Source organism: Vipera berus, assembly GCF_964194415.1.
Source record: "Vipera berus genome assembly, chromosome: 3".
In the NCBI taxonomy this organism is placed as follows: Eukaryota; Metazoa; Chordata; class Lepidosauria; order Squamata; family Viperidae; genus Vipera; species Vipera berus.
This window is the reverse complement of record NC_138204.1, coordinates 31042476-31069108: the sequence shown is the minus strand read 5'-3', so window position 1 is coordinate 31069108 and position 26633 is coordinate 31042476. Positions and strand designations below refer to the sequence as shown.

Sequence of the window (26633 nt, the reverse complement as noted above, 5' to 3'; positions counted from 1 at the left end):
TCAAAACCTCCTCCCAGAGAGGAGCAACAGAAACAAAAATACCAATGTGATTAACATTTATATTTGATTATAAAAGTATGTTAATGGGGAAATTACAGAATTGGCATGTCACCTTTTCCCAAAAGATTGCACAGTAATACTTTGTTTTCAGATCATTTGACCATAAAGATAGCATTGTTTCTTTATAGTGAGTTCACCATTTCTCCTTTGAATTATGAATTTGCCTTGTTGGAGAGTAACCCTTATGAGTGAAGATATATAGATATATTTCTTCTGTGACTCTGTAGACCAACTTGCCACATCTTTCCCTGCACATATAAATTATAATTTTGTTTCCAATTAAGATTTTCTTGATTATCAACTTTTTTACTTTTAATATATCAGACATTGCCTTGTATCTGTATTTTATCAGATGCACTACATGAACACAAAATAAATGCAAGAAGCTTTCTTGTTTTGTAACAAGAAAATTGCTGGGTATGAACATAAAGTGTCTCCTATTCAGGATAAGTAATTAATTTATCCACAGTTCCTGCTGAGAATGTTTGAGAGAGTGCTGAGAGTACAATATGTTTGTAATTATGGTTATCTAATTTGTTTGTTTTTCAAATGTATTTTTTTACATTTCAGCAACTGTCTATGCCCCAGCATATAAAAATAACAGTGAGCAGGAAAACACTGTTTGAAGATTCATTTCAGCAGGTAAATAAGCTGAAATTTTAAAACTAAGTAGTATATATTTTTTCTAAAATTATTTGATTAGCATTTTTTTCCTAATTTCAACTTGTGTCTCTGCCTTATATGTGCTTTAATCTGAATAGCTATGTAAACTACTAACATTCTAAGTAACATTCCATTTTTTTCCTGTGAAGATAATGAGCCTTAGTGCCGTGGACCTACGAAGACGCTTGTGGGTCATTTTCCCAGGAGAAGAAGGCTTAGACTATGGAGGTGTTGCGCGGTAGGTATGACTTAATTCATAAAACAAACCCATAAAGCTGTAAAATTATGCTGTAGAAAGTTGCTTAAGAAATCTGAAGTTTTACTTTTTCATTATTGCCCTGATATGTTAAAAGGCTTTTTTTAATGCCCTCTGTAAAATATAGGTGAAGTATATACAGTGAGGTTCAAGTTTAGTTATATTTTCTATAAACTAAAAACAAATTTGAGAACAGTTGGAATTGTTGCTAATTAGAAGCTACTAGCATGCAAACATTTATTTCATTGTATTCATCCATATGTACAGCGCATTCAAGCATCCTTGCCTACTCCCCAGATCTCTCAGATTTCTTGTACAGCCAAATACATAAGAATATTATCTATTTGTATGAACTTCTATCTTGGAACTAAACACCTTGAAAAATCAACATCAGGAATGTGATTTTGTAAACTAAAATATGTTAGATATTATACAACAATTTGGATAGCATTAATTTTGCTCAAGACTCTTAAACAGTACAGTGCTTAATAAAAATACATGGAGATTTCAAGAGTAGTGATTGGCTTATGAAAATAAAACTGCATTGTCATAGAAATAAATATAATAAAAAGAATTTGTCAGGCATGAAAGACCTGGACCACATGTTGAAATTCCAGTTAAATTGATTATTATGTATGTCTGTGTACAGGAATCTAAGCACTGGATAAAGATTAACAGAATTCAAGAGGGGTTGGATTTAGACCATTTGTGACTGTGTAGAAACTCTAGGTTGATTCTTATTTTGACTCTGCCTTTAGTTTCTGCCATTTCTTCTGCAAATTTCATCCAAAAGCTGAACATTGTAAATTATTTGTTATTGATGCCTGACTTGCAGGTAGACATCACTGAATAACTCTAAAGTTTCTTTGTTATAAACTTGTGTGATGTTGTCTAGCAGATGCGATATTTGTTGAAACTCGTGACACAGATGCAAAAACAAAGGCATATTTCAAACATATTAGTTTTTTTAGGTATTATCACCAAAGAAATGTATACACAATGTCTTAAATTTTATGTTTGTTGTATGTGTGCGTGTGGTTTTTTTTTGTGGTGTTGACTGTGAGTTCTTTATGTGGTTTCAGGGAATGGTTCTTTCTATTGTCGCATGAAGTGCTGAATCCAATGTATTGCCTGTTTGAATATGCAGGGAAGGATAACTACTGCCTACAGATAAACCCAGCTTCTTACATCAATCCAGATCATCTGAAATACTTCCGCTTTATTGGTAGATTTATTGCTATGGTGAGTTCAGTGCATGGAATAATACTCATAACACATTTAAAATTTTATAAAAACTACATAGCAAGGCTGAAAACGGTTAATTCTAGAAGACGAGAATCTCTGTCCATTTTTTACTTTTAAAATCTTATGTAAATATGTAATTGGATATTACCAAATTGATATCCTTGGCAGCAGTGATCTTTCTTGTGTTCCATCCAGTGTTTTATATTTGAATGCTCGATATATTTAAAAGCCTGCCAAGCTTTTAATTTTGCTATTCCTCTTAATACCTGGTAAGAAGAAAATATATATCTATCATATATCTTGAATTAGAGTGCTATAAGAATAATCCTTTTTTTCTGAATTTGCTCTGAAATGTAAAAAAATGAAGTTATTATAGGCTGCCATATGTTTTGTTAAAATAGGCTATCTAATAATAATAATAAGTTGGAAGGGACCTTGGAGGTCATCTAGTCCAACCCTCTGCATGAAATTGTAGAGATGTTTTCAGTACTTTTTAATTAAATGTATCTAAATTATATTGAATTGCATGTTCTAATAACTCGCAAATAAAAGTTAAATTATTCAGCATTGTTCACTGGGTTAAATAATTGGGCTGATTATAGAGCAGATCATAAACTACCTGTGTACAAGTTTCAAATCAAGTTACAGCAGAAGAAGAAAGTCAGCCAGTTTCTACAATATGATCTTACGCTTTTAGCATTCATTTTCAAGGAAAACATACAGAATCTCTTTGACATCTTGACTTCATTAATTGGAAAACAGAACAATTATTCAATGGGATGTTAAGATAATATGAAAACGCTGCTGAAGAGGGGGGAAATAAAAGATAGAAAATTGAGACTATAATTCTAGCATATATTCTAATGTGGGATTCCTTTCGTGAAATTTTCTTTCAAAGTGATAGGAATAGCATAGACTTCAAATCAGATATGCAGAGTGCAACGAATATAAGATAAGTAATACTTTCTATCCTTTTCAGGCATTATTCCATGGAAAATTTATAGACACAGGCTTCTCCCTACCTTTCTATAAACGTATCCTCAACAAGCCAGTTGGATTAAAAGATTTGGAATCTGTAGATCCTGAGTTCTATAATTCCCTCATCTGGGTTAAGTGAGTTTCTTATTTCCACTTTTTGAATATTAACTTTATCCAAATAAATGTCTACGAATTAGACCAAATTAGTAAATATTTAAGTCTCACTGAAAAGTTACTTTGCTATTCATATTTGAATTTACATTTTAATGAAATATTTATTAATTTTTTTGTTTATTCAATTTATGTAGCCACCCATCTCACATGTGTGACTCCGGGTGGCTCACTAGCTACGTACCTCAGGCCTAATTATAGAACCATGTCTTTGGGATCCTCCAAAAGGCAAATAATATTTTATGAATTTCAAGTATTTAGAGAGATTGATATTTCTAATTTTGATAGCCTGTAGATTTTTAAATCAGACACCATTCTGTGCCAAATAAAGCCTCAACGTTCTTTGGGGGGGGCTCTTTTGTGACAGTGTATCATTGATTTTCATTGGCATGTCATTTCATAGTTTGAAAGATTTATGGGTTAGAAGCATTGACCCTCCATTGGGCTCAACACAACTAGTTTGTATTTTTTTTTAAAAAAATAACCTTGTCAAAATGTTGACTCCATTAACTGTTGTAATGGCATTGTGCCAATGTCACTCCACCGGTAATCTTCAGAGAATAATATAAAAAGGAAGCATAGCTCACAGCTTCAGAAAAAGAGTGCTGATTTTAAAATCTATGAACTATAGTCCTAAGCCTGATATTGTTTATTGTCATATATCATAGTAAAAATATTTTAGTAATTAATCACACTATATGGTATTGATTTTGTAGGGAAAACAATATTGAAGAATGTGGCCTAGAAATGTATTTCTCAGTTGATAAAGAAATTCTAGGTGAAATAAAGAGCCATGACTTGAAACCCAATGGTAGCAACCTCCTTGTTACTGAAGAAAACAAAGAAGAATATATTAAGTAAGTTCAAAATTATTTTAAGTATTTTAACCATACTTTTTATTGGATTCAAGTTGCTATTCTCTGATTAGGTCTCTTTTCATTCATGCATACAACTTGAACAGAGTAAAACTACTGCTGGGCATGGGGGAGGAGATTTTTTTCATCAATTTCATTTTTCTCCTCCATGCTGCAGCATTGTTATGGGGAACTTCCTGTCTTTAAACTACAACTTCCATCAACTTCCATTGGCCATGCTATCTGGGATTGTAGAACTGTAGTTGGCCATTTCTAGAGCACCATAACTTTCCCACTCTTGCTTCAGAGCCCTGATCAGCTAATTTGTGAGAGAAAGTGAGCCAAGCTTCCTGTATTCTTAGGTTACATTTCTGTATGTGTGAGTGTCCAAGGGCTGTGTGTGTGACACAGTTTGCTCATATGTGCCTTAATCTTCTGCATAATCCCAGAAAAAGTCCCTTGTCCAAATTGCAATTCATTAGAACTGTATAACTGAATATAGCAGACTATGTGTCCTGGTTGAAGCACCCAAGGCTGGAAGTTAATCGTGTCCTTTTGCTATGGTGGTGTTCTGCAAGATTTCATGTTCTTTTGTTCTTGTGTGCTACCTTTTCAAACAGTGAATGACTTCAGTATTTCAAATTCCTATAGTTTTTCATTAATTAATATTATAATTCATCTGAATCAAGGTGCACTGGCTGTTGTCATATGAGTGTATATTTTCTTTTCAAGGCTGGTAGCAGAATGGAGGCTTTCCCGGGGTGTTGAAGAGCAGACACAAGCTTTCTTTGAAGGGTTCAATGAGATTCTATCACAGCAATACTTACAATACTTTGATGCCAAAGAGCTGGAGGTAGACCTTTAAACCTACAATTTGGACAGAAACATTTGTTCAAGGGAACTGATAAATTGAGGGACAGTTTATTTATTTATTATATTTATATGCCACTCATCTCACTATCCTAAGTGATTCTGGACAGCTACTGTTGCTACTGTTAAAGGCTACTGTATTTTAATCTCTGGGCTACCAAATTTTAGCAAAAGTTTTAGTTTCCCTTATTACTATTCCAATTACTTTTAACCAGACAAAATGCAGATTTACTGCCATCGCTTTTATTCTCCCATCTCTCAAAAGCAGTTTGAAGCTAATCCATCATCCTTGAAAAGGACACAGTGATTCCTCCCCTGTTTACCAGCTATACAGTGTAAAAATAGCTTTCAAAAATTTCTTCTGATTTATTCCTCACATCCATGGTTTTATTTTGTATCGCGTGGCTGGCTGCCAGATAATTTCCTAAAGAAATAGAATGGCTGAAAAGCCATTTAAGTAGTACTTTTTTTTGCATGTTTTCCTTTTTAAGTGCTGTAATAGCAAATTGGATAGAAAGATAGGCTGAAAGTTAGAGGGAGAAGGAAAAGACTGAGTTAACCTGAGACAGGGCAGTGCAGAAATCGTCATCATTGTGAAATCTGCCTTGCCTCTAGGCTCTCCAGAGCTTCCCCAGTTTAAGGAAGAACTAGTATTAAAGGTCACTTTGAATGAACTGCAGCAGAGCTGGAAATAAATTCATTTGGCTGTATGAGATTTGATCCATAAACAGCATAAGATTCTTTGTTTTGCAGCCTTTCTTTATGTGCGAAAAGAGTTGGCTTAAAATCGTCACTTAAGCACTGTGGCTTAAGTGATTTTTTTCCCTTGCATTGCAAATCATGGAAAATAAATATGTTAATCAGATCTTGACTTGTGTTGCACTTTTCCGCCCTCTTCCTCCCGGCGCCCCAGGTACTTTTATGTGGAATGCAAGAGATTGACCTGACTGATTGGCAAAGACATACAATCTACCGGCATTATACCAGGACAAGCAAGCAAATAGTGTGGTTTTGGCAGGTTTGTAATCCTTGAATAGACATCATTTGTCTATCCATTCTATTCCTATTCTATTCTATCCTATTCTATTCTATCCTATCCTATCCTATCCTATCCTATCCTATCCTATCCTTTATTATTTTTATAATAACCCATGGTGGCAAACATTCCTCGTACTTCCTCCTCCTCCTATTTACCCAATAACCCTGTGATGTGTTTATTCCTAAGGTGGGACTAGAACTTAGTTTCTCAGTTTCTGATGTGATAATTTTACTGATGGCTATACTGAGAAAGTAAAACCCACTTCAAATGAATGTTTGAATAATATTCCTCTTAAGCTAAATTATATTGTCTTCACTATTTCCAGATATGAAGGCAAGATTGCTTTTTGAAACAATATTTTTTTATATTCTTTTATTATGCCATAAATTTAAGATTATGTTATCTGAGCATCAGGTAATACGTTTATTCAGACAAACATTTCAAATTTTCTTAGGGTCTAATAATTTTGCTAGTTCTTTTCCTACTGTTCCATTACAAACAAGTAAAATATCAAGGTGAAAATTTACTATGTACATTTAATCTCTTTTTGAATATGCATCAGTTGTTAATAATTGACAGATGCAACATTTTCATCTAAATAAAAATATAGTATTTTCTTTTTTTAAAATTTTGGATTTTTATACATTTTTGCATCAGTCTTGATTCCTGACAAATACATAGATAAGTCCTTATAGCATGTTTTGGAAGTGGTGAGATTTAAGGTGCTGGTACTTACCTTTAAAGCCCTACATGGCTTAGGCCCGGGATACTTGCAGGACCATCTGCTGCCGGGAACGACTTCCCATCGCCCAGTGCGCTCACACAGGGAGGGCCTCCTCAGGGTACCGTCGGCTAGACAATGTCGGCTGGCGACCCCCAGGGGGAGGGCCTTCTCTGTGGGAGCGTCAGCCCTATGGAACCAGCTCCCCCCTGAGCTTCGGATGGCCCCAGATCTCCAGTCCTTTCGCCGCGGCCTCAAAACACTCCTTTTCCACCAGGCTGACCTGGACTGACAGGCATTTTAATTATGTTTTTAATTTTTAACTTTAATTTTTAACTTATTTTAATTTTAATTTATTCTACAGGGCCATTAATTTAATTTTTCTTTTAACTTCTGTATTATTGTATGTTATTGTTGTTAGCCGCCCTGAGTCCTTCGGGAGATAGGGCAGCATATAAATCCCAATAATAAATAAATAAATAAATAATAAATAAATAAATAAATAAATAAATAAATAAATAAATAAATAAATAAATAAATAAATAAATAAATTGCTGCCTTCTTAAGACTAAGCAAGAATGACTAGCCCACAGTCACCCAGCTGGCTTCTTTCCTAGGGCAGAACTAGAACTCATGAACTCCTAGTTTTTAGCCCAGTGCCTTTAAGTGCTACTCCTAACTAGATCTCAAATGTTAGATCATAATGAAATTATAGAAATATTTAATACTTCAGTGTAAACATTTCAGCTTATAGAAGGCTGCAAATGTATTAAAAATAATTGTTGATCTAAGAGTTATTTTCATATATTTAGCTATGGGTGTCAACACTTCGTGAATTGGCAGTAGATATTGCAAATCATTTTAAATGATCTATTTTATTTCAGTTTGTGAAGGAAATAGATAATGAGAAGAGAATGAGATTACTACAGTTTGTTACTGGGACATGTCGATTACCAGTTGGAGGATTTTCTGACCTCATGGGTAAGCAAAATTATGTGAGCCGGATTAGCATAGTTTGATAGAGTTTGGGCATAAGCTCAAGTCATTGGGTATTCATATATGAATTTGGAAACATTAACATCTGTTTACTAGCTTCCTTTTCACAGATAAGAGCTTAACTAATTATCTTTGACAAGAAATGAGCCCCCAGCATAATCATTTTTAAAGTGGGATACATTGCACGTGGTTCATGGATAATAGAGGTGTGAATGAAATGGAAAAATAAGTTTTGCTTCAATTCAAATAGCATATGCTGCAAATTCTGTTTCATATTAGCCACAGTAAGGACAAAATAAAATCCAGAATGATTTACCTATTCTGGATTCAGATAAACCAAACCCTGAAACAGTTGTGGATATTCTGACTATATAAAACAATGGGATTCAGACTTGGAACAATCTTCCATCTAGATGACCATTAAATTGGAGCAATAAATTTGCTGTATTTATGGGCCACTTTAGACTGTACCTAACATGCTGTCTCGTCACTGGGAACTTCCCTCCATGGTCATTTTGGCTTGAGCTGTAGATGAAACTGGACAGCTGCCTGCCACAGCGACACCTGCTTGTATTATCAACCAGGCTATTTTTGTACCCAAATTTAGCACTGTTTGGGAAGAGTGCTAGATCTGTGTTGAGAAATAGCCTGACTGATCACAAGGCCTGATGCATTTCGGTATCTGCAGTTGGGCAAATTATCAATCCCACATTAAGGAAGCTACACACATTCATTCATATGAAGTTCAGCTTCCCCACAAAAATCTTTACAAAACCACCAATCTGGCCCATTCACAAGAAGCAACATCCAACTAAAATAGAACACAAAGTATTTTTTAATATAAAGCCACATTCTGGATTCTGTCCAGGGCAAAACATCTAAAATGTATGTCATTCTATGCAAGGAATGGGTTGTGGAAAGAGTATTGTGCACATCTTCAAAGGGTAAGTTTTACAATATTGTTGAACAATGACACATCTTACTTTAATGGGGAAATATTTTTATCTTAATTGAGCTTCTTAAGGATTGATTCTAAGGATGGTTATTTTTAAGCCTTGATAATTCTGCCAACTTAACAGATAATTTCTTCTTCTTCTGTTATTACAAAAGAAAGGTTGGGATTTCTCCAGAACACAGTGCTGAGTATTGTAGGAGAAATAGGAATAGGAAAAAGTATTTACCCTGCCTTATTCTGTATCTATGCATCATTTCACTCTTTGTTGGCAGTAGAATAACTGAATAAAACCCCATTTCTTCAGGATTTTGAAGAAACATACTTCCTTCAAGTACATACCCCTGTACTATTGGAGGCATGTTTGTTTATGATGCAGAATGAATCACTTTAGAAATATTAGAAGACTGTACTGATCTATTGTGGTTGTGCAGTGCTTCTAAAACATCCAGAAACATGAGTACAACATCTGTCTATGGCTCATTAAAGCATCCAGAACTGTTTCTGGATCCCAACCATTGCACATTTATATGGCCTATATTATTTTGTAATTAAATTAACCTTTATCATAAGTAATGGTAAACTCTCTATGTTTCCTTATGCAACTCAAAATAATATTTGGTTAGCCAGCCTAACGATGTACAGAAGTAGGTATGTTCTACCTTTGTTCTTTACAAACTTCTGCAAAGTCTTTGTATGAGGGATCTGGTACTCCCATTCAGACACAATATGCAAAGTTACTGCTAAGCAAACTCCGTATGCAAAGGGGATGACCTTGGTATGAAAAACCAAAAAGGATTTTAAGACGCTATTATATAGCCCAAATACTGAAGAAAATATGGGAAAGAAACTTAGAATAACTCATTTTGACTAGGAGGGAGAGAAACTTAAAAAAGCTCATGTACAACTTTGGGTGGCTGATGTTCCAAAAAATTGGCACTATCACAGAGAAGGCCCTCCTATGATCCACTATGTTTTTACTATCTGAGGAAACAAGACCTTGAACACTCGATCTGATAAAAATGGGCAAAAACGTTTTGGAGAAGCAGCCCCTAATTCAAGTTTGGAGACCACTGTAAAAGGCTTTATAAAAGGCAAACAGAACTTTCAGTTGGACTGAGGAGATTACCAGCAATTAGTTTAGTGACCAAGGGGATGTTGTACTTCGGTGGTAGGCTTGACTACCAATAGTCTGGCTGTTGCATTCTAACCAGTTGCAGCTTCTGAGTCATCTTTAGATGTAGCCCTATGTAATGTGTGTTACAGTAGTAGAACTGCATATGCTGGTGGATATGGATCACTGTCACCAAGACTCCCTGGTTTGTGGAACTGGAAATGAATTTCAGGTGCTATGTAAGTCAACACAAATGGAAGAACTTTACATGGAATTGTTTTAATACATTGTCCATGATGGCACAGCTATTGATCAGAAATTAATATTATGACTACCACTTAATAGTGAAACAAGCACAAACATTCTTACTACTTCTTAACAAAAATATTTAATCCTCAGCAGCTTTGATTTTCACTGTATTTACTTAATACAACTTAATATCTGTCATATCTTTTTTAAAAAAATATTTTAGGGAGTAATGGACCCCAAAAATTCTGCATTGAAAAAGTTGGTAAAGAAAACTGGTTGCCTAGAAGCCATACATGGTAAGTAATTAGATGACCGTTGTGATTCAAGTTACTATTTCCATTATGTAACAATTAGGGCTACTTTTATATTTTTTGTAAATAGCTAAAATGTTTTAAATCACACAGTTGCATACCATTGTGGTATTGGCCCACAAGTTAAATTTTTCATTTAAAAATAGGGATATAAAAGTTGTTGGATAATTACACTAAAAGTGTTCCTATTTCCTCCTTGTCCACTCAGAAGCGGATCTATATTACACAGCATATCATTAAAATCATAAATATGCAGTAAAAGAGTTAATTGTATAATATATAGGTAGTTCATGTGGTATATAGTTAAGCTAAAGAAATAGACTTAAGTGGATTAATGCACAATGTAGACATCTGAAAATACATGTTATTCTTAGTATGTTGCTATAACTCAACATCAAGGCAACCAAAAGGTAGAAAAAGTCATTTGTTGAGCTGGATGCTCTTATTTTTCTTCTGCATCATTTTGTTCAAATGTTCAGTGTTACTAAGCTTGTTGCTTATTTTCAGTTTCAATCGCTTGGATTTGCCACCATATAAGAGTTATGAACAGCTAAAGGAAAAGTTATTGTTTGCAATTGAAGAAACGGAAGGATTTGGACAAGAGTAACTTAATGGAATTTGGATCAGAAGAACATAAATTCATATAGGGTGTGAGTTCTTCACTGCCTCTGTTAGTTGCACTTCTTGCTGTAAACAGGACTTGATCTTCATTTATTTAAACAAATGTTAGTATGTAAGTAAATGGATGTTGCTCTGTCATTTTATTCCTTTTATTTTTAGATTTCTTCCAAGTCTTTACAGAAATCCAAAATGCTAAACTATAAATGAAATCTTCCTCGACCAGAGGTTACTGTACTTCTGGAGCTATGTCTTGCATCATGTTCATTAACGAGTGCATTTTCTTTTTCCTTTCTTTTCCTTTCCTTTCCTTTCCTTTCTTTTTTCTTTTTCTAAAATGACTCTTTTCCCTTCCTGTTTTAGTAGCAAAGTATTGCTGCTGTTGAACTGGGAAATCCACTGGTAGCTGCGGCATTGCAGCAGACTTTTTCTAATAACACTTGCTTGCATTCAGATTCTGAATTCTAAAAGCATTTCCACTGCTTGCATTATGTGTTCTTTACCCATTGAGGCTTGACTGTTTCCACTCTCGCAAAACATATCCCAAAGCCATCTCTGTTCAAACAGAGTAGACGGATATGTAGACCTTAATGCACGCATCCATAGCATAGCACTTTTTTTTTTACCACTATGATCACATTCCTCAGGTTATTTCTCCATCTGAAGGTGCCTCTTCAAATTTGCAGGAATTTTAATCCATTTTCAGCTAAGTGAGTACTTAGTTTTGATGATGGTACTTTAATAGTAAATTTGAAAGATAATTCTTTCAGGTGGAAACAACTGGAAATTATTTCCAGTCCTTTTTGTAGCTTGAGTTTAAAACTACAAATGGCCATTAACTATCAATTCTAGTTCTCCTCTAGATGTGGGAGTATTGCTTCCTATTTCCCAGTACTGGTCTAACCATTGCAACAAAACTGCCTCATGAATATATCTGGACATTCAATCCTGTGCATGTGTATCTGTAAGTAAATCTTATTGAACAGAGTGAAACTTACTTCTGAACAAACAGGCATAGAATTCTGATGTAAGAAACTGAGGCACAAAAATTACATTCCTGCATTCCGAATACTGTTTTAAATAATTCATTAACTTTTTTAGAGGGTGGAAATTGTGTGTTGTTATGATTTTAGACTGTTGATCAACTCTTATTAACAACTTAGGCAGCACTTGGTTTTAAATCTAATTTAAATTTCAATTATTATATTTTTATATTGTCCATTAAAGCTGACAATAGTAATTAAACTATACTCCCAAATTTTTAACAAAAGCACTTACAGTCATGCTCGAAATTGTTGGCACCCCAGAAATTTTTCCAGAAAATCAAGTATTTCTCACAGAAAAGTATTGCAGGAACACATGTTTTGCTATACACAGGTTTATTCCCTTTGTGTGTATTGGAACACAACAAAAAAGGGAGGGGAAAAAGCAAATTGGACATAATGTCAAACAAAACTCCAAAAATGGGCCGGACAAAATTATTGGCACCCTTAACTTAATATTTGGTTGCACACCCTTTGGAAAAAATAACTGAAATCAGTCGCTTCCTATAACCATCAATAAGCTTCTTACACCTCTCACCTGGAATTTTGGACCACTCTTCCTTTTCAAACTGCTCCAGGTCTCTCTTATTGGAAGGGCGCCTTTTCCCAACAGCAATTTTAAGATCTCTCCACAGGCGTTCAATGGGATTCAGATCTGGACTCATTGCTGGCCACTTCAGAACTCTCCAGCGCTTTCTTGCCATCCATTTCTGGGTGCTTTTTGACGTATGTTTGGGGTCATTGTCCTGCTGGAAGACCCAAGATCTCGGACGCAAACCCAGCTTTCTGACACTGGGCTCTACAGTGCGACCCAAAATCCTTTGGTAATCCTCAGATTTCATGAAGCCTTGCACACATTCAAGGCACCCAGTGCCAGAGGCAGCAAAACAACCCCAAAACATCATTGAACCTCCACCACATTTCACTGTAGGTACTGTGTTCTTTTCTTTGTAGGCCTCATTTCATTTTCGGTAAACAGTAGAATGATGTGCTTTACCAAAAAGCTCTATCTTGGTCTCATCTGTCCACAAGACGTTTTCCCAGAAGGATTTTGGCTTAAGTACATTTTAGCAAACTGTAATCTTGCTTTTTTATGTCTCTGTGTCAGCAGTGGGGTCCTCCTGGGTCTCCTGCCATAGCGTTTCATTTCATTTAAATGTCGACGGATAGTTTGCGCTGACACTGATGCTCCCTGAGCCTGCAGGACAGCTTGGATTCCTTTGGAACTTGTTTGGGGCTGCTTATCCACCATCCGGACTATCCTGCGTTGCAACCTTTCATCAATTTTTCTCTTCTGTCCACGACCAGGGAGATTCGCTACAGTGCCATGGGTTGCAAACTTCTTGATAATGTTGCGCACTGTGGACAAAGGCAAATCTAGATCTCTGGAGATGGACTTGTAACCTTGAGATTGTTGATATTTGTCCACAATTTTGGTTCTCAAGTCCTCAGACAGTTCTCTTCTCCTCTTTCTGTTGTCCATGCTTAGTGTGGCACACACAGACACACAATGCAAAGACTAAGTGAACTTCTCTCCTTTTTATCTGCTTTCAGGTGTGATTTTTATATTGCCCACACCTGTTACTTGCCCAAGGTGAGTTTAAGGGAGCATCACATGCTTGAAACAATTTTGTTTACCCACAATTTTGAAAGGGTGCCAATAATTTTGTCCGGCCCATTTTTGGAGTTTTGTTTGACATGTCCAATTTGCTTTTTTTCCTCCCTTTTTTGTTGTGTTCCAATACACACAAGGGGAATAAACCTGTGTATAGCAAAACATGTGTTCCTGCAATACTTTTCTGTGAGAAATACTTGATTTTCTGGAAAAATTTCTGGGGTGCCAACAATTTCGAGCATGACTGTAGTTCTTTTGCCCAGCATTGCTACCTTGCATCTTTTCCTCCAAGTTGTTAAAATTCTGTGATCTGCATGCTGCTCTGGAACTCAGTAGAAGAGGTGGTGACATTTTCAGAAATCAGTAATGCATGTTGATAGTTACATACTTTTATTGTCCTATTGTGTGAGAAGAGCAGAATCCTTTGAGAACTAGCTAGCATAGTCAAAGATCAAACCAATTGGCCAGTAAGACAAGTGTTACATATCTACCCATCCAGACTCAGAATGAATTAATTCAGGGCTATTGAACGCTTATGGGCTTAACCAGTTTTATATCTTGACTTTTTTTAGAATTCTCCTTTGAAACAATATAAATAGCCCATTGTTCTTCCATTTTCATTTCTAAAAATTATGAAAAGAATTTAATTTTCCTCCCCTTCAGTGTACATTCAAAGGAATATACACAGATTTTTTTTTCTTAACACAAATGATCTTTTACTTGGATGGAGAAGGTCATACGTTATTCTGGAGAGAAATCTGTGACACTTATCAGAATATCTGAAGTATATATTAAAAATCAAGATTTTGGAGGAGAAAAAGCCTTAGAATTCTTTGCTTATTTGTTTTAATAGCATTTAATTATTGAACATTTACAATTCAGAAATAAAATGGAGGTAACAAGTATGGAATATAGTTGATGCTCTACATAATGTTACATTATTCATCTAGTGACCTAGGAATATTGTTAATGTATAAATATACAAAAGGCTTTCTGCCCTATATTTTTAAAATAAAGGATAGCTCTAATTAAAATAGCTGAGGCCCTAGTTCTATAGGGCATGGCTGTTTAATATTTTTATGGCTCAGATGATTAGGAAAAAGCAAATGCTTGTATATATTTTTGCAGTCTGGAGAAGTGTAGCTTACTCAAACTTTTAATTTAAATAGCTTTTTGTTTGTCTTTACTGCTGCATTACAAGGGGAAATGGGGGCTGGATATCCCAAGCACAAAAATGTATTTTAAACAGTCAAAACTGAGAATACTTAACAAACGGAGTCTTGACCATGAAATATTTGTTAAAACATTTATTGTAAGCATTGTGCTAGCAATATTTCTAAAATCAGAATGGAAAGTCACTTTTAAGGTCCCTTTGCATTGTAATTTTTAAATTTTGTTCTTATGCCTTGTTATGTTGCAGTAATAAAAGTCATTTGAGCAGTTTGTATCTCTTTTCATTGTGGGAACCTGAAGGCTTGTGGAAGTATGGTACTTACGCCGGGTGGGATGGCTTGAACTATGACAAAAAAAAATTCTGCAAAGAGCAGGATTTGTTCATTATAAACTAATTCAAAAGTATGTGGCCATCAGTCAACAGTTCTTCCACATGAATATCAGAACATAGCAATATCTCTAAAACATTAGTTGTAAAAATTAATTTCTATTATATATATTTCAGTCTGAATATTCTTTAAGCCTTTTATTTCTGGAAAGGTCATGACAGGATACATGAAATGTATATTTCCAATTTTTACTGGGTGAAATTTCATCATCAATTATTTTCATTGTGATGTTTACCAGATCACATTAACACATTCTCCAACAGAATTCAAATTGAAACTGAAGATTAAATTGAATCCATTTGGTATCTTTAGCTCTTATTTTGAGAAGAAACTGTTCCACATTTCTTTCCCAGAATTGCAAGAGAAATCAGAAGCACTGGATTGTAAAATGCTATACTGCAAGCCCAATGTTAAATTGTTGTCAAAGTATAAATTCAGATACTCAGGTAATTGTAACAATAAAAATTGCTCAAGAAGTCAAACTTCTTATAAAAGTATTTAAAAAGATTATGGTCTCATTCTTTGCATGTTGAGACTTTCTCTTCCCAAAAGTTTCTCTACTGTTCAAAAAGTGACAAATGAGTACTTTCAGGGGAGGGCTGGAAACCAAACACTAAAAGGAGTGGTTAAAGGATCTGCATATTCGTAAAAGATGAGTGACTGGAGAAATGAAGCGGTGAGTTCTTCACCAGAGATCTTCAAAAAGATATGGAATAGGTGGCACCTGGCTCAACAATAGCAATTTATGAGAGGGACCAAAGTGTTCTTGAAGACCACCACTTTAGTATGAACCAGCAGTGTGCTGCAACTGCCAAAAAAGCTAATGCAGTCCAAGGTTGCATCAACAGAGAGTTTCAAGATCATGAGAAGTGATAGTATCACTTTTATACTGCACTAGTAAGACCATACTTGCGATACTGCATCCAATTCTAGTCATCACGATACAAAAATGATGTTGAGACACTAGAAAGAGTGCAGAGAAGAGCAACAAAGATGATAAGGGGTCTGGAGGCTAAACCATATGATAAATGATTAAGGGAATAAGTGCCTAGTCTATCAAAGAGAAGAACTAGGAGTGATCTTCCAGTGTGTAAAGGGCTGTCAGAAAAGAAGGAATTGACCTACAGGTGAAACTCAAAAAATTAGAATATAATAATAAGTTGGAAGGGACCTTGGAGGTCATCTAGTCCAACCCCCTGCTCAGGCAGGAAACCCTATACCATTTCAGGCAAATGGCTGTCCAGTCTCTTCTTAAAAACCTCCAGAATATCGTGCAAAAGTTCATTTATTTCAGTAATGCAACTTAAAAGGGGAAACTAATATATGAGATAGACTCATTACATGCAAAGCAAGATAGTTCAAGCTGTGATTTGTCATAATTGTGATGATTATGGCTTACAGCTCATGAAAACCCCAAATCCACAATCTCAGAAAATTAGAATATTACATGCAATCAATAAAACAAGGAGTGTACATAGAACAATATCGGACCTCTGAAAAGTATAAGCATGCATATGTACTCAGTACTTGGTTTGGGCCCCTTTTGCAGCAATTACTGCCTCAATGCAGCGTGGCATGGAAGCTATCAGCCTGTGGCACTGCTGAGGTGTTATATGAAGACCAGGATGCTTCAATAGTGGCCTTCAGCTTTTCTGCATTGTTCGGTCTCATGTCTCACCTTTCTCTTGGCAATGCCCCATAGATTCTCTATGGGGTTCAGGTCAGGCGAGTTTGCTTGGCCAATCAAGCACAGTAATCCCACGGTCATTGAACCAGGTTTTGGTGCTTTTGGCTGTGTGGGCAGGTGCCATGTCCTGCTGGAAAATGAAGTCAGCATCCCCATAAAGCTCGTCTGTGGAAGGAAGCATGAAGTGCTCCAAAATCTCCTGGTAGACGGCTGCGTTGACCCTGGACTTAATGAAGCACAGTGGACCAACACCAGCAGATGACATGGCTACAAGCATCTTGCAGTGTGTGCCTCTCCATTCTTCCTCCAGACTCTGGGTCCTTGGTTTCCAAATGAGATGCAAAAGTTGCTCTCATCAGAAAAGAGGACTTTGGACCACTAAGCAACAGACCAGGTCTGTTTTTCTTTAGCCCAGGTAAGATGCTTCTGACGTTTGTTGTTCAGGAGCGGCTTGACAAGAGGAATACAACATTTGAAGCCCATGTCCAGGATCCGTCTGTGTGTGGTGGCTCTTGATGCACTGACTCCAGCCTCAGTCCACTCCTTGTGAAAGTCCCCAACACTTTTGAATGGCCTTTTCCTGACAATCCTCTCCAGGCTGCGGTCATCCCTGCTGCTTGTGCACCTTTTTCTTCCACACTTTTCCCTTCCACATAGCTTTCTATTAATGTGCTTTGATACAGCACTTTGGGAACATCCAACTTCTTTTGCAATTACCTTTTGAGGCTTTCCCTCCTTATGGAGGGTGTCAATGATGGTTTTCTGCACAACTGTCAGGTCAGCAGACTTCCCCATGATTGTGATTCCTACTGAACCAGACTGAGAGACCATTTAAAGACTCAGGAACCCTTTGCAGGTATTATGGCTTAATTAGCTGATTAAAGTGGGACACTTTGAGCCTAGAATATTGCACCTTTTCACAATATTCTAATTTTCTGAGATTGTGGATTTGGGGTTTTCATGAGCTGTAAGCCATAATCATCACAATTATGACAAATCAGGGCTTGAACTATCTTGCTTTGCATGTAATGAGTCTATCTCATATATTAGTTTCCCCTTTTAAGTTGCATTACTGAAATAAATGAACTTTTGCACGATATTTTAATTTTTCGAGTTTCACCTGTACTCTCCAAACTACATGAGGGCAGGACAAGAACTAATGAGTAGAATATCATTAGAGATCCAAACTAGAACTAGGGAGAAGTTTCCTGACAGGAACAGCTTTCCCCTGGAAGTTGCAGGTGCTCTATCGCTGCAGGTTTTCAAGAAGAGACTGGACAGCCATTTATCTCTAATGGTAGGTCTCCTGCTTAACGGAATTGGACTGGAAGACCTTCAAGGCCCCTTCCAACTCTTATGTCCTATGTGTCACAAATGCTCTAGTCCAGAAGTAGGCAACCTTGGCTCTTTTATGACTCGTGGACTTCAACTCCCAGAATTCTTGAGCCAGCCAAGCTGGGTCAGGAATTCTGGGAGTTGAAGTCCACGCGTCATAAAAGAGCCAAGGTTGCCTACCCCTGCTCTAGTCAGTGTGTTCTGCATTGAGCTCTATAATTTATGTTCTATAGATGGGAAGTTCTGAACAGATAGAGAAGTACTTCACAAAGTGTATAGCTGAACTAAGAAACTACTGGATATGACAGCTACTAGTCTATGTATTAAAAGATTTTTAAAGTTTTAAAACTTCCAGAAGAAAGATTACTGGCATCTATCAGCATATATCAGGATTACATATAGCCTCCAGTTCATCTTGAATGCCAGTTGGCAAACAAACAGGAGGTGCTTTTATGCTACTAAACTGCTTTTCACAGGCACTAGTTGGTCACTATAGGAACAGAATACTGGATTTCACAGAACCCTGTTTTTCATTCAGTGAGGATGTACTTCTATTGCTGTCATAGTATGAAGATTTGGATTTGAAGCATTTTTAGAAAAATAATCTCATTGGGACTCCCATTTATAAAGCATCTGCCAGAAAAACTGGAGTCACAGAGGGCAAAAGGAGACTTTCACAGAACAATCTCCAGTAATGCATGTCTTCTAACCTTGGCAACTTTAAGAACGTGGACTTCAACTCTACCATGCATCTTAAAGTTGGAGGGAGGGAGGGAGGGAGGGAGGGAGGGAGGGAGGGGGAGAGAGAGAGAGAGAGAGAGAGAGAGAGAGAGAGAGAGAGAGAGAGAGAGAGAGAGAGAGAGAGAGAGAGAGAGAGAGAGAGAGAGAGACGGAGAGGCGTCTTCATTGTATTTTCTCAACAAGCCATTTTGTCCCAAAGCCATTCAGCTTCACTCCCGGGACTTTGAACCTGGCTCTTCCTGGCTCTGCTAGCTATGATTTCAAAACACTGTTTATTCTGCATTTATCGTTTTGCTTTCTCCTTTTATACCAAGCTTTGCCCTGTTTAACAGCAAGCATGCCTAACTAACCTTCAATTCCATCTTTGCGGCGTGCCTTTCAAACGACGGCCCCTAACCCCTCCCTTTGTGAGCCTTTCGGTAGAAGGCTACGAAAATTATTCTTGATCCCTGCCCTTCAGAACCCGCCTTCCGCCTGCGTCGATTGGCTGAATTAGGTCTCAGCCCTAAAACAGTCAGGGGTTCGGCTGCGGAATCAGCTGGCGATCCTTGGCTTAAGTCGAGAGAAAGCATTGAGTTGCTTTCCTTTTTGCAAAATGGTAAGGAAAGGCGGGGGGAGTTCGGTGGATCGGTGTAGTTCACTGCCTTTGCTTCGCCTTTTAAAATTCTGAGTGGGGAGGGAGTGGGATCGAGACTCGGGCAGAGCCTTCCGGAATGCGATGGGATGACCAAGGAAGGCTGAGGACCCCACCACCACCGGGACGCAGGTGTCACCCTTTGCTTCTCTCTCTCTCTTTGCGGCTGTCTTTCAAACGACGGCTCCCCGATTCCTCAGCCCATAATCTCGTGGGATGAGGCGAGGCGTGTCTTGTCATTGCTTTCCCCAGAATACAATCGCTTTCACGTGTTCTGATTTTAGCTGGCCTTTTCACTTCTGGCTTGCTTACCCAATCATTTAACTATGATTTTCTCGACCCAGTTTTCCGGTTTACGCTGTAAATTAAAGCACTAGGGCTGGTTTTTCACAGCACACGAGGAAAATGTAATGTGACTGGCTAGTTCGTGATGCATTGTGTCCCGAAAGAGCAGCTGTGATGGGTCCCATGTATATATGTCCAGCTGTCATGTAGGAACGGGTACCCTGTGTAATATGCAGTGATCACCTTTACTTGACAGCTGAATCTTGTGAATGTGCCAATATAAAATGTAGTTGGGGATGCTCTCTGGTTTTGAATGTTGGACAAGTCCAGCTGTTGTGTTATTGTGTTGTGTGAACCTAGCCATTATGCTGAGTCATAATATGGATTGTTTATTTGGACCTTACATATGTTCTGTTAATTTAGCAACAGTAGCAAGTGACACAAACTTGTGTGTCTTGCTCAACAAACCAGCCCTTTGATCAGTTTTGTGATCTTTTCTAGCAACGTTTCCCACTATAGGCCCCTTTTGCTGAAAAGCAACCAGATCTATATACAGTTTTCCAAGAATGGATGGTTTGTCAGTTTGTCTTAAAACCAGTACAGTTGACTCTTGTTATCATATCAATATTACTAATATCAAATTTTTAAAAAGAGGAACTCATTGACATAGTTGAGCCTATTATAATGTTTGCAGAAGAAGGTCTCCTCAAAGATTTCTTTGAGAAAACCAAAAGTCAAAGATTTCAGTGAGAATGAATTGTGCTCAATATCTATAGAATAGTGTTTCCAGAGAAACAAATCCTCACACTATCAGAAAAATATCTTGGCACTATTCTGGTTTCCATTATTTAATCATTTATTGTTGGAAAGAAAAAAAGTTGTTCTGACTGATTCTATTGGAAAACAGTGTCAGTTACAGGAAGCAAAATTCCAGAAATTAGACAAAGTAATGGCACAATTAAAAAACAGCTTCACATACTACTTATGTAATGTCTTGATTACCTAGTTAAAGTGAAGCATTCTTTTTTAGGAGGAGGATATGTTTCCTGTGATATTTTCCCAGAGATTTCAGTTGCTCTTATATATGTTCAAAATGACTTAAGCTTCTGTGCCTGCAGAGTCCCAGTCTAGCAGATTTGCTTCTCTTCATCTCTCTGACCTGGTGCAAGCTAAACTCAATTTTATGCTTGATTCACCACTACATTTTAGCCTGAAGCAGAAAACAGAAACAGGAATCTTACAATGCATTAACATACATTGTCTTTAGCTACATTATTTCTTATTAAAAGTGAGTTTATTTGCAAAGTATATATATCCTGCTTTTTCAAGTGCATTTATATGATATAGCAGCTGGTTTGTCCTTCTTTGAACATTTCTGAAGATTTCTTTTTAAAAAATGTTCTTAGCATCCATCCCAAACCTCAGCTCACTCTTTTGCTATCTAGATACTTTTTCTAATTTGGAGCTACTTTTTCCTTCTGGCCTTCTTTCTTTCTTTCCTCTTCCTACATATGTCCATTTTGGTTTTCAAATCTTCCCCAAACCTTTTTTGTAGTTGCATGAGTTGGTTCTTCCTCTTTACTTCATTGGAATTGTGGGCAATCATGTTTTTAGTCATTTCCTTTAAAAAAAAAGAAAGAAATTCATGTTTACCTTGTTTACCTCTAACTTTTTGTGGAATTATATTTATCATTTGCTCTGAATCTAAATTTGCTTTCTTGGAAGTTTAGAGTATGTATTTGATTATTTTAGCTTTAATTTCTGTAAATATAAAGGATTAAAAGCATGACATTTTATTTCAACCAATGTTTTTTGTTGCTTCTATTTTGTCTCCAAGCTATATATATTCTCTACTACTGTCACCTAAGTATAATTTCATCCCTCTAAAGATTTTTAGGTTTCATCTGTGTCAGCATGTCATTGCCCCCAAAGGAGGGATGCTCCACATGCTGACTTTGCAATTATGTGTTCAAGTAAAGGTAAAGGTTCCCCCGCACATGCGTGCTAGTCGTTTCTGACTCTAGGGGCCAGTGCTCATCTCCGTTTCAAAGCCGAAGAGCCAGCGCTTGTCCAAGGACGTCTCCGTGGTCATGTGGCCAGCATGACTACACGCCAAAGGCGCACGGAACGCTATTACCTTCCCACCATAGTGGTCCCTATTTTTCTACTTGCATTTTTATGTGCTTTCAAACTGCTAGGTTGGCAGAAGCTGGGACGAGTAACAGGCGCTCACTCGGGATTCGACCCGCCAAACTGCCAACCTTCTGATCGACAAGCTCAGCGTCCTAACCCACTGAGCCACTGCGTCCCTACCTATGTGTTCAAATCAGCATTTAAATATTTGCATTGCATTTTCCAAGATGAATCCTGAAAATCCTTTCTCAGATAGAAATTATCCCCATATAGAAGACTATATGTGGAAAGACCCTTATACTCTGAGAGGGAAACTGAGCAAGCAAGATTTTACCACTATACATATCCTATAGGTGTGAAGCTTTGAGTGCATTTTTTTTTAAAAAAAAACCTACTAGAAAACCACAGGAAACAAATGTCTGGCATCTAAGGCTTATTTCCAAATGATGGGAGGAAAATTATGGGTTTAAGAAAAGCAGGCATTGATACGGCTGTTCCCAAAATAGCTGTGCTTTTGGCTTAGTATTTAAGAAGTGTCTCCTTGAATCCTTTTAGGCTTCTTCTATATCTATATGGCTTAGCACAGAGTATGATCCAGAAACAAAATTGCACATTTCAAGCTGTTATTTTTTCTCTCCTTCCTAGGCTGAGGTAGAGGAAACACTGAAGCGAATCCAGAGTCAAAAGGGAGTCCAAGGGATCATTATTGTCAATTCAGAAGGTGCTGTGACAGCTAAGTTGATGTGAATGAAATCTGCCCTTTGGTAGCACATAAGCAGTGTGTGGTTTGGGATTAAGAACCACCTGGGGACTCAGACATCATTATGAAACCAAGGCTGAAATTACATGGCTGTTAGGGAGGAAGTGAATCACACTGTATCAAAAGCCTTTGACATTATTTTGAGATTGTGCTATCTCTGATTATTAAAATGGAACAGGGTGCATTCATTTAATATGTTCTTTTAGAAATTGTGATAAACTTTCTGATTTAAATTGATTTAAAAACATTTGCTGAAGTCTTTTCAAACAGCCTCCTCAATACAGTTATAAAGCAGCATTTTAAGATCAGTATAGTGTACAAACCCAAGTTATGAAAGCAGCCTAATATAAAATAACTATAATAAACTGTAATGTAAGATTGGCTTCTGTTAATTCAAGAGCATATAAACCAAATAAATTATTATTTGATTAAGATAATCAAACAGATTTTGCTTAATAAATATTCATTAAGCAAGAAATATATGGCAAGCAAGGAATATGGAACATTTAGCTCTTCAAGATTGTTTTAAAATAGCCAACAAGTGATCTATGTGTATATCCTGTGTAGAACTTTAAATATTCTTCCTCCCTCTGTGATAAGTCTACAGAGGATTGCATTGTATGGTTTGGCCCTCATTAATATAATAAGGCAATTGTGTCTATACATCTTTATTAAAGAAATGCATACTGAATCTCATACGAAAGGTTTACATATGTGCTTGCTACATGCATATCAAATAACAGGATTTTATATCAAAACTGTTCAGTAAAAAATAGAGAACTCAAAATTTTCGGATCAAGTAATGTCTTAAATAATTTATCTCAAGGATCCTTTTGCATTCTGCAGGTATCCCCATCAAAAGCACCATGGACAATTCCTCCACAGTACAGTATGCAGGCTTAATGCATAACTTAATAATGAAGGCAAGGGGCACTGTCAGAGACATTGATCCCCAGAACGATCTTACATTCCTGCGGATTCGCTCCAAGAAAAATGAGATCATGGTTGCACCAGGTAAAATTAAAAGGGGGAAAAAGCTCTTTTTGAGCCTCTGGTAGAGTTGTCTCCAAATGTAACAGCAATAGGCAATCTATCTCTATACCAGTTTTTCTCATAAGATTCAGATAAGAATGGGTTTTAAATCAGGGGTCCCCAAACCCTGGTCTGGAGTCCGTTCAGAACCGGTCCATGGAAGTGGTGGGCCAGTGTGCTCATACATGCAGCTCCATTTGCAATGCAGCAAATGCAGGTGAGTGCACACACACGCATCTCCATTTGCATGAGCAACAGGCACATGTGTCCACTGTTTGTGCAAATGGAGCTGTGCTCACACAGAACCATCCCCTTCCCCCTCCACTAATCCTCAAAGCTCAAAAGGTTGGGGACTACTGTTCTAAATGTATCGGCCTAACTATTCTTCATTTTAAGAAACAATGATGCAGTAGATGGCTTGTGGCCTGATCTGTTTTAACAACTCTAATGTTTGTAATATTTAAGTGAATTTTCTATGTAGTTTATTGACTTAATTTGTTTCTTTATGTTCAGCCTTTTCTTGTGCCTTTATTTCTCTGGGTTACTATATCATATTCTCTTTTTACATTTTGTATAACTGTGCTTCCAAAAAGGAAATAGCATGAGGAATTTGTGTTTATTTATAATCTTTGTCCAGTATTGTTTTTTTCCAACTAGTACAGGTAGTTCCCAACTTACAACTAGTTACTTAGTGACCATTCAAAGTTACGAGAGATTTACCTTGGATTCATAGTTCCAATTGTTGCCTCCCCCTATGGTCACATGACTGACTTTCGGGCATTTGGCAATCTGGCCACATTCATGGCTGTTTGCAGCATTCTGCAGTCACACTTTATGAAAGTTTTGCTGAAAATCAGCACAAATCTATGCCCATTGTGAACCATTCTTCACTTAATGACCTTGCCATTCACTTTATCACTGCCATGTTTGCTCAATGACCCTTACAAAACAGGTCATAAACTCAACTGTCATAAACAGCACTTATGACCATGATAGGCAGGCTCCATTACAGTCGTAAGTCAAGGACTATGTATACTATATTTGCAAAACCTCATGAAGAAGTCCTTTTCAGCATGTGCCACTAACCAAATTTCTTTGTAGCTGATAATGCCTGGAAGACACATACCGGTAATCTCTGTCTACAAAGCAGTTGAAATAGCGTAACATGACACAAAAGAGTTATTATGAGTTAACAGTAACAACCAAATATTGAAATATAATTGCTTTATATTTTTTGCAGATAAGGACTATTTCCTGATTGTCATTCAAAATCCAACAGAATGAAAACTTCCCCAACTGGCCTGCATTCCTTCTACTTTATTATATATTTTTATTTAACATTGATAATTATTGTCCATGATAATGTCTGAAAGAGATTCCTTTCTTAAAATATTAAAGATTTAAGGAGTCTGTTCAAGTTACTCAAGGGTTACCCCATGGAGAAAACAAAACATGAAATCAAAAAGATAACGAAAGATGGAAGTTTTCTTTAGCAAATTATAACTAAATAACTTTGTTCAAAATACTTGTAATAACTGTAAATCATCCTTCCTTTTTGTCTTCATTTTATTTTGCACTTGTTTCTTTTAAAGCAAATTAAAATAATCCAGCAAACCTTTGTTGATTTCAATAAAAAATTTTTCATGCTTTTCAAATTATTGTCCTCCTTGAAATTCATGCCATTGCAATATTTCTCTGAAAATCAGTCTATAATATTTGTATCCTTTCAATCACATCCTTCCATTACTGGTGTCAGTAATATGGAAAACATTTTGCTGGGCACTTAATCAACCTATTGTGAAGTAAATCCTTTCTGTACAAGATACAAACACACCTGCCCTAAAAGCAAAGTCCCTACTGTATCTTTCCAGGTTTATCTTTCAATCAGTGATAATGCTGTGCAATCACTAGGTGGCGCCCTCCCCAAACAAGAGGGCTGCCAGCTTTCTGATTTCAGACAAACTAGCAAACCCTGTCCTATAATTTTGCCAACAATTACTAGTAGTACAGGAAAAACAGCGGAACAATCAAATCTCCTTCAAGTCAAACTTAACTCCTTGTGACTTCATGAACATAGTTTTCTTGAGAAAAGTTCTTACAAGATTTGTCTCTGACAGCATTTAAAATATTTTTGAAATGTCCAATGTAGTACAGTCTGGGTGTTTCCTAGAGAATTCCCATTTAAATACTCACCAGTTCCAGCTTGCTTATCTTTTGACTTGCTGAAGCTTCCTTGGAAAAACAACCTTGATAACTTTTGCAGCTGAAAACTTTGCTAAGTCAACAACTGTCGTTTTCAACAAGGCTAATTCTTTTCCTGGAATACATAATTCAGCTGTTGAAAAACTGAAGCCAAAATGGTAAATGGCACTGGTTTGATTGAATCATTTTAAAATGTCCATCTAATCCAGGGGTGTCAAACTGCCGGCCCGCGGGCCAGATGCTTCATGGCAAAACCGCGCCCACCCCATTGCCAGCAATGGAAAAAAAGTCACAGTATGTCGTGACATGTTGTGTGACGTTGCAAGTTTGACACCCCTGATCTAATCCATCAGACAAAGTCATAATTGCCACATTTCAAGTTACTACAATAGTCTTTGGTTAGTGACCACAATTGGGACTGGTAAGTTGGTCACTAAGGGAAAATCACATACCTACAACTTCAATTTTTAAAGGGTTGGAAATTCAACTTAATTGATTTGCAGCACC

At 36.8% G+C, this 26633-nt stretch overlaps 2 protein-coding genes and 1 long non-coding RNA gene across 4 annotated transcripts in view; 2 read left to right on the top strand and 1 right to left on the bottom strand.

The window, feature by feature from the left end:
* The window catches only part of ITCH (itchy E3 ubiquitin protein ligase), a 62707-nt gene extending 39852 nt beyond the window's left edge, over nt 1–22855 (top strand). The window contains exons 15-25 of one of the 2 annotated variants that reach the window (XM_081324298.1): nt 631–702; nt 873–961; nt 2062–2221; nt 3204–3337; nt 4090–4230; nt 4960–5080; nt 6011–6115; nt 7742–7838; nt 10392–10464; nt 10987–11129; nt 22778–22855. In XM_081324298.1, coding sequence (XP_081180424.1) covers nt 631–702; nt 873–961; nt 2062–2221; nt 3204–3337; nt 4090–4230; nt 4960–5080; nt 6011–6115; nt 7742–7838; nt 10392–10464; nt 10987–11086 — 1092 coding nt within the window. In that variant the 3' untranslated portion in view covers nt 11087–11129; nt 22778–22855. Of the gene's footprint in view, nt 1–630; nt 703–872; nt 962–2061; nt 2222–3203; nt 3338–4089; nt 4231–4959; nt 5081–6010; nt 6116–7741; nt 7839–10391; nt 10465–10986; nt 11185–22777 lie in introns of those variants that run through there. The other variant, XM_081324297.1, reaches the window with a different exon arrangement.
* Nucleotides 11393–15800, bottom strand: LOC308665928. The gene is made up of 2 exons (XR_014025997.1): nt 14001–15800; nt 11393–12370 (listed from the first exon to the last, which is right to left on the bottom strand). It is a non-coding gene; the product is annotated as an uncharacterized lncRNA (long non-coding RNA).
* On the top strand, nt 19585–25538 carry DYNLRB1 (dynein light chain roadblock-type 1). The gene is made up of 4 exons (XM_081324303.1): nt 19585–19678; nt 22778–22853; nt 23739–23906; nt 25165–25538. The coding sequence occupies exons 1-4, from the start codon at nt 19676–19678 to the stop codon at nt 25206–25208; spliced, it is 291 nt and encodes a 96-aa protein (XP_081180429.1). The 5' UTR covers nt 19585–19675; the 3' UTR covers nt 25209–25538.
* The last annotated feature ends 1095 nt before the right edge of the window (nt 25539–26633 follow it).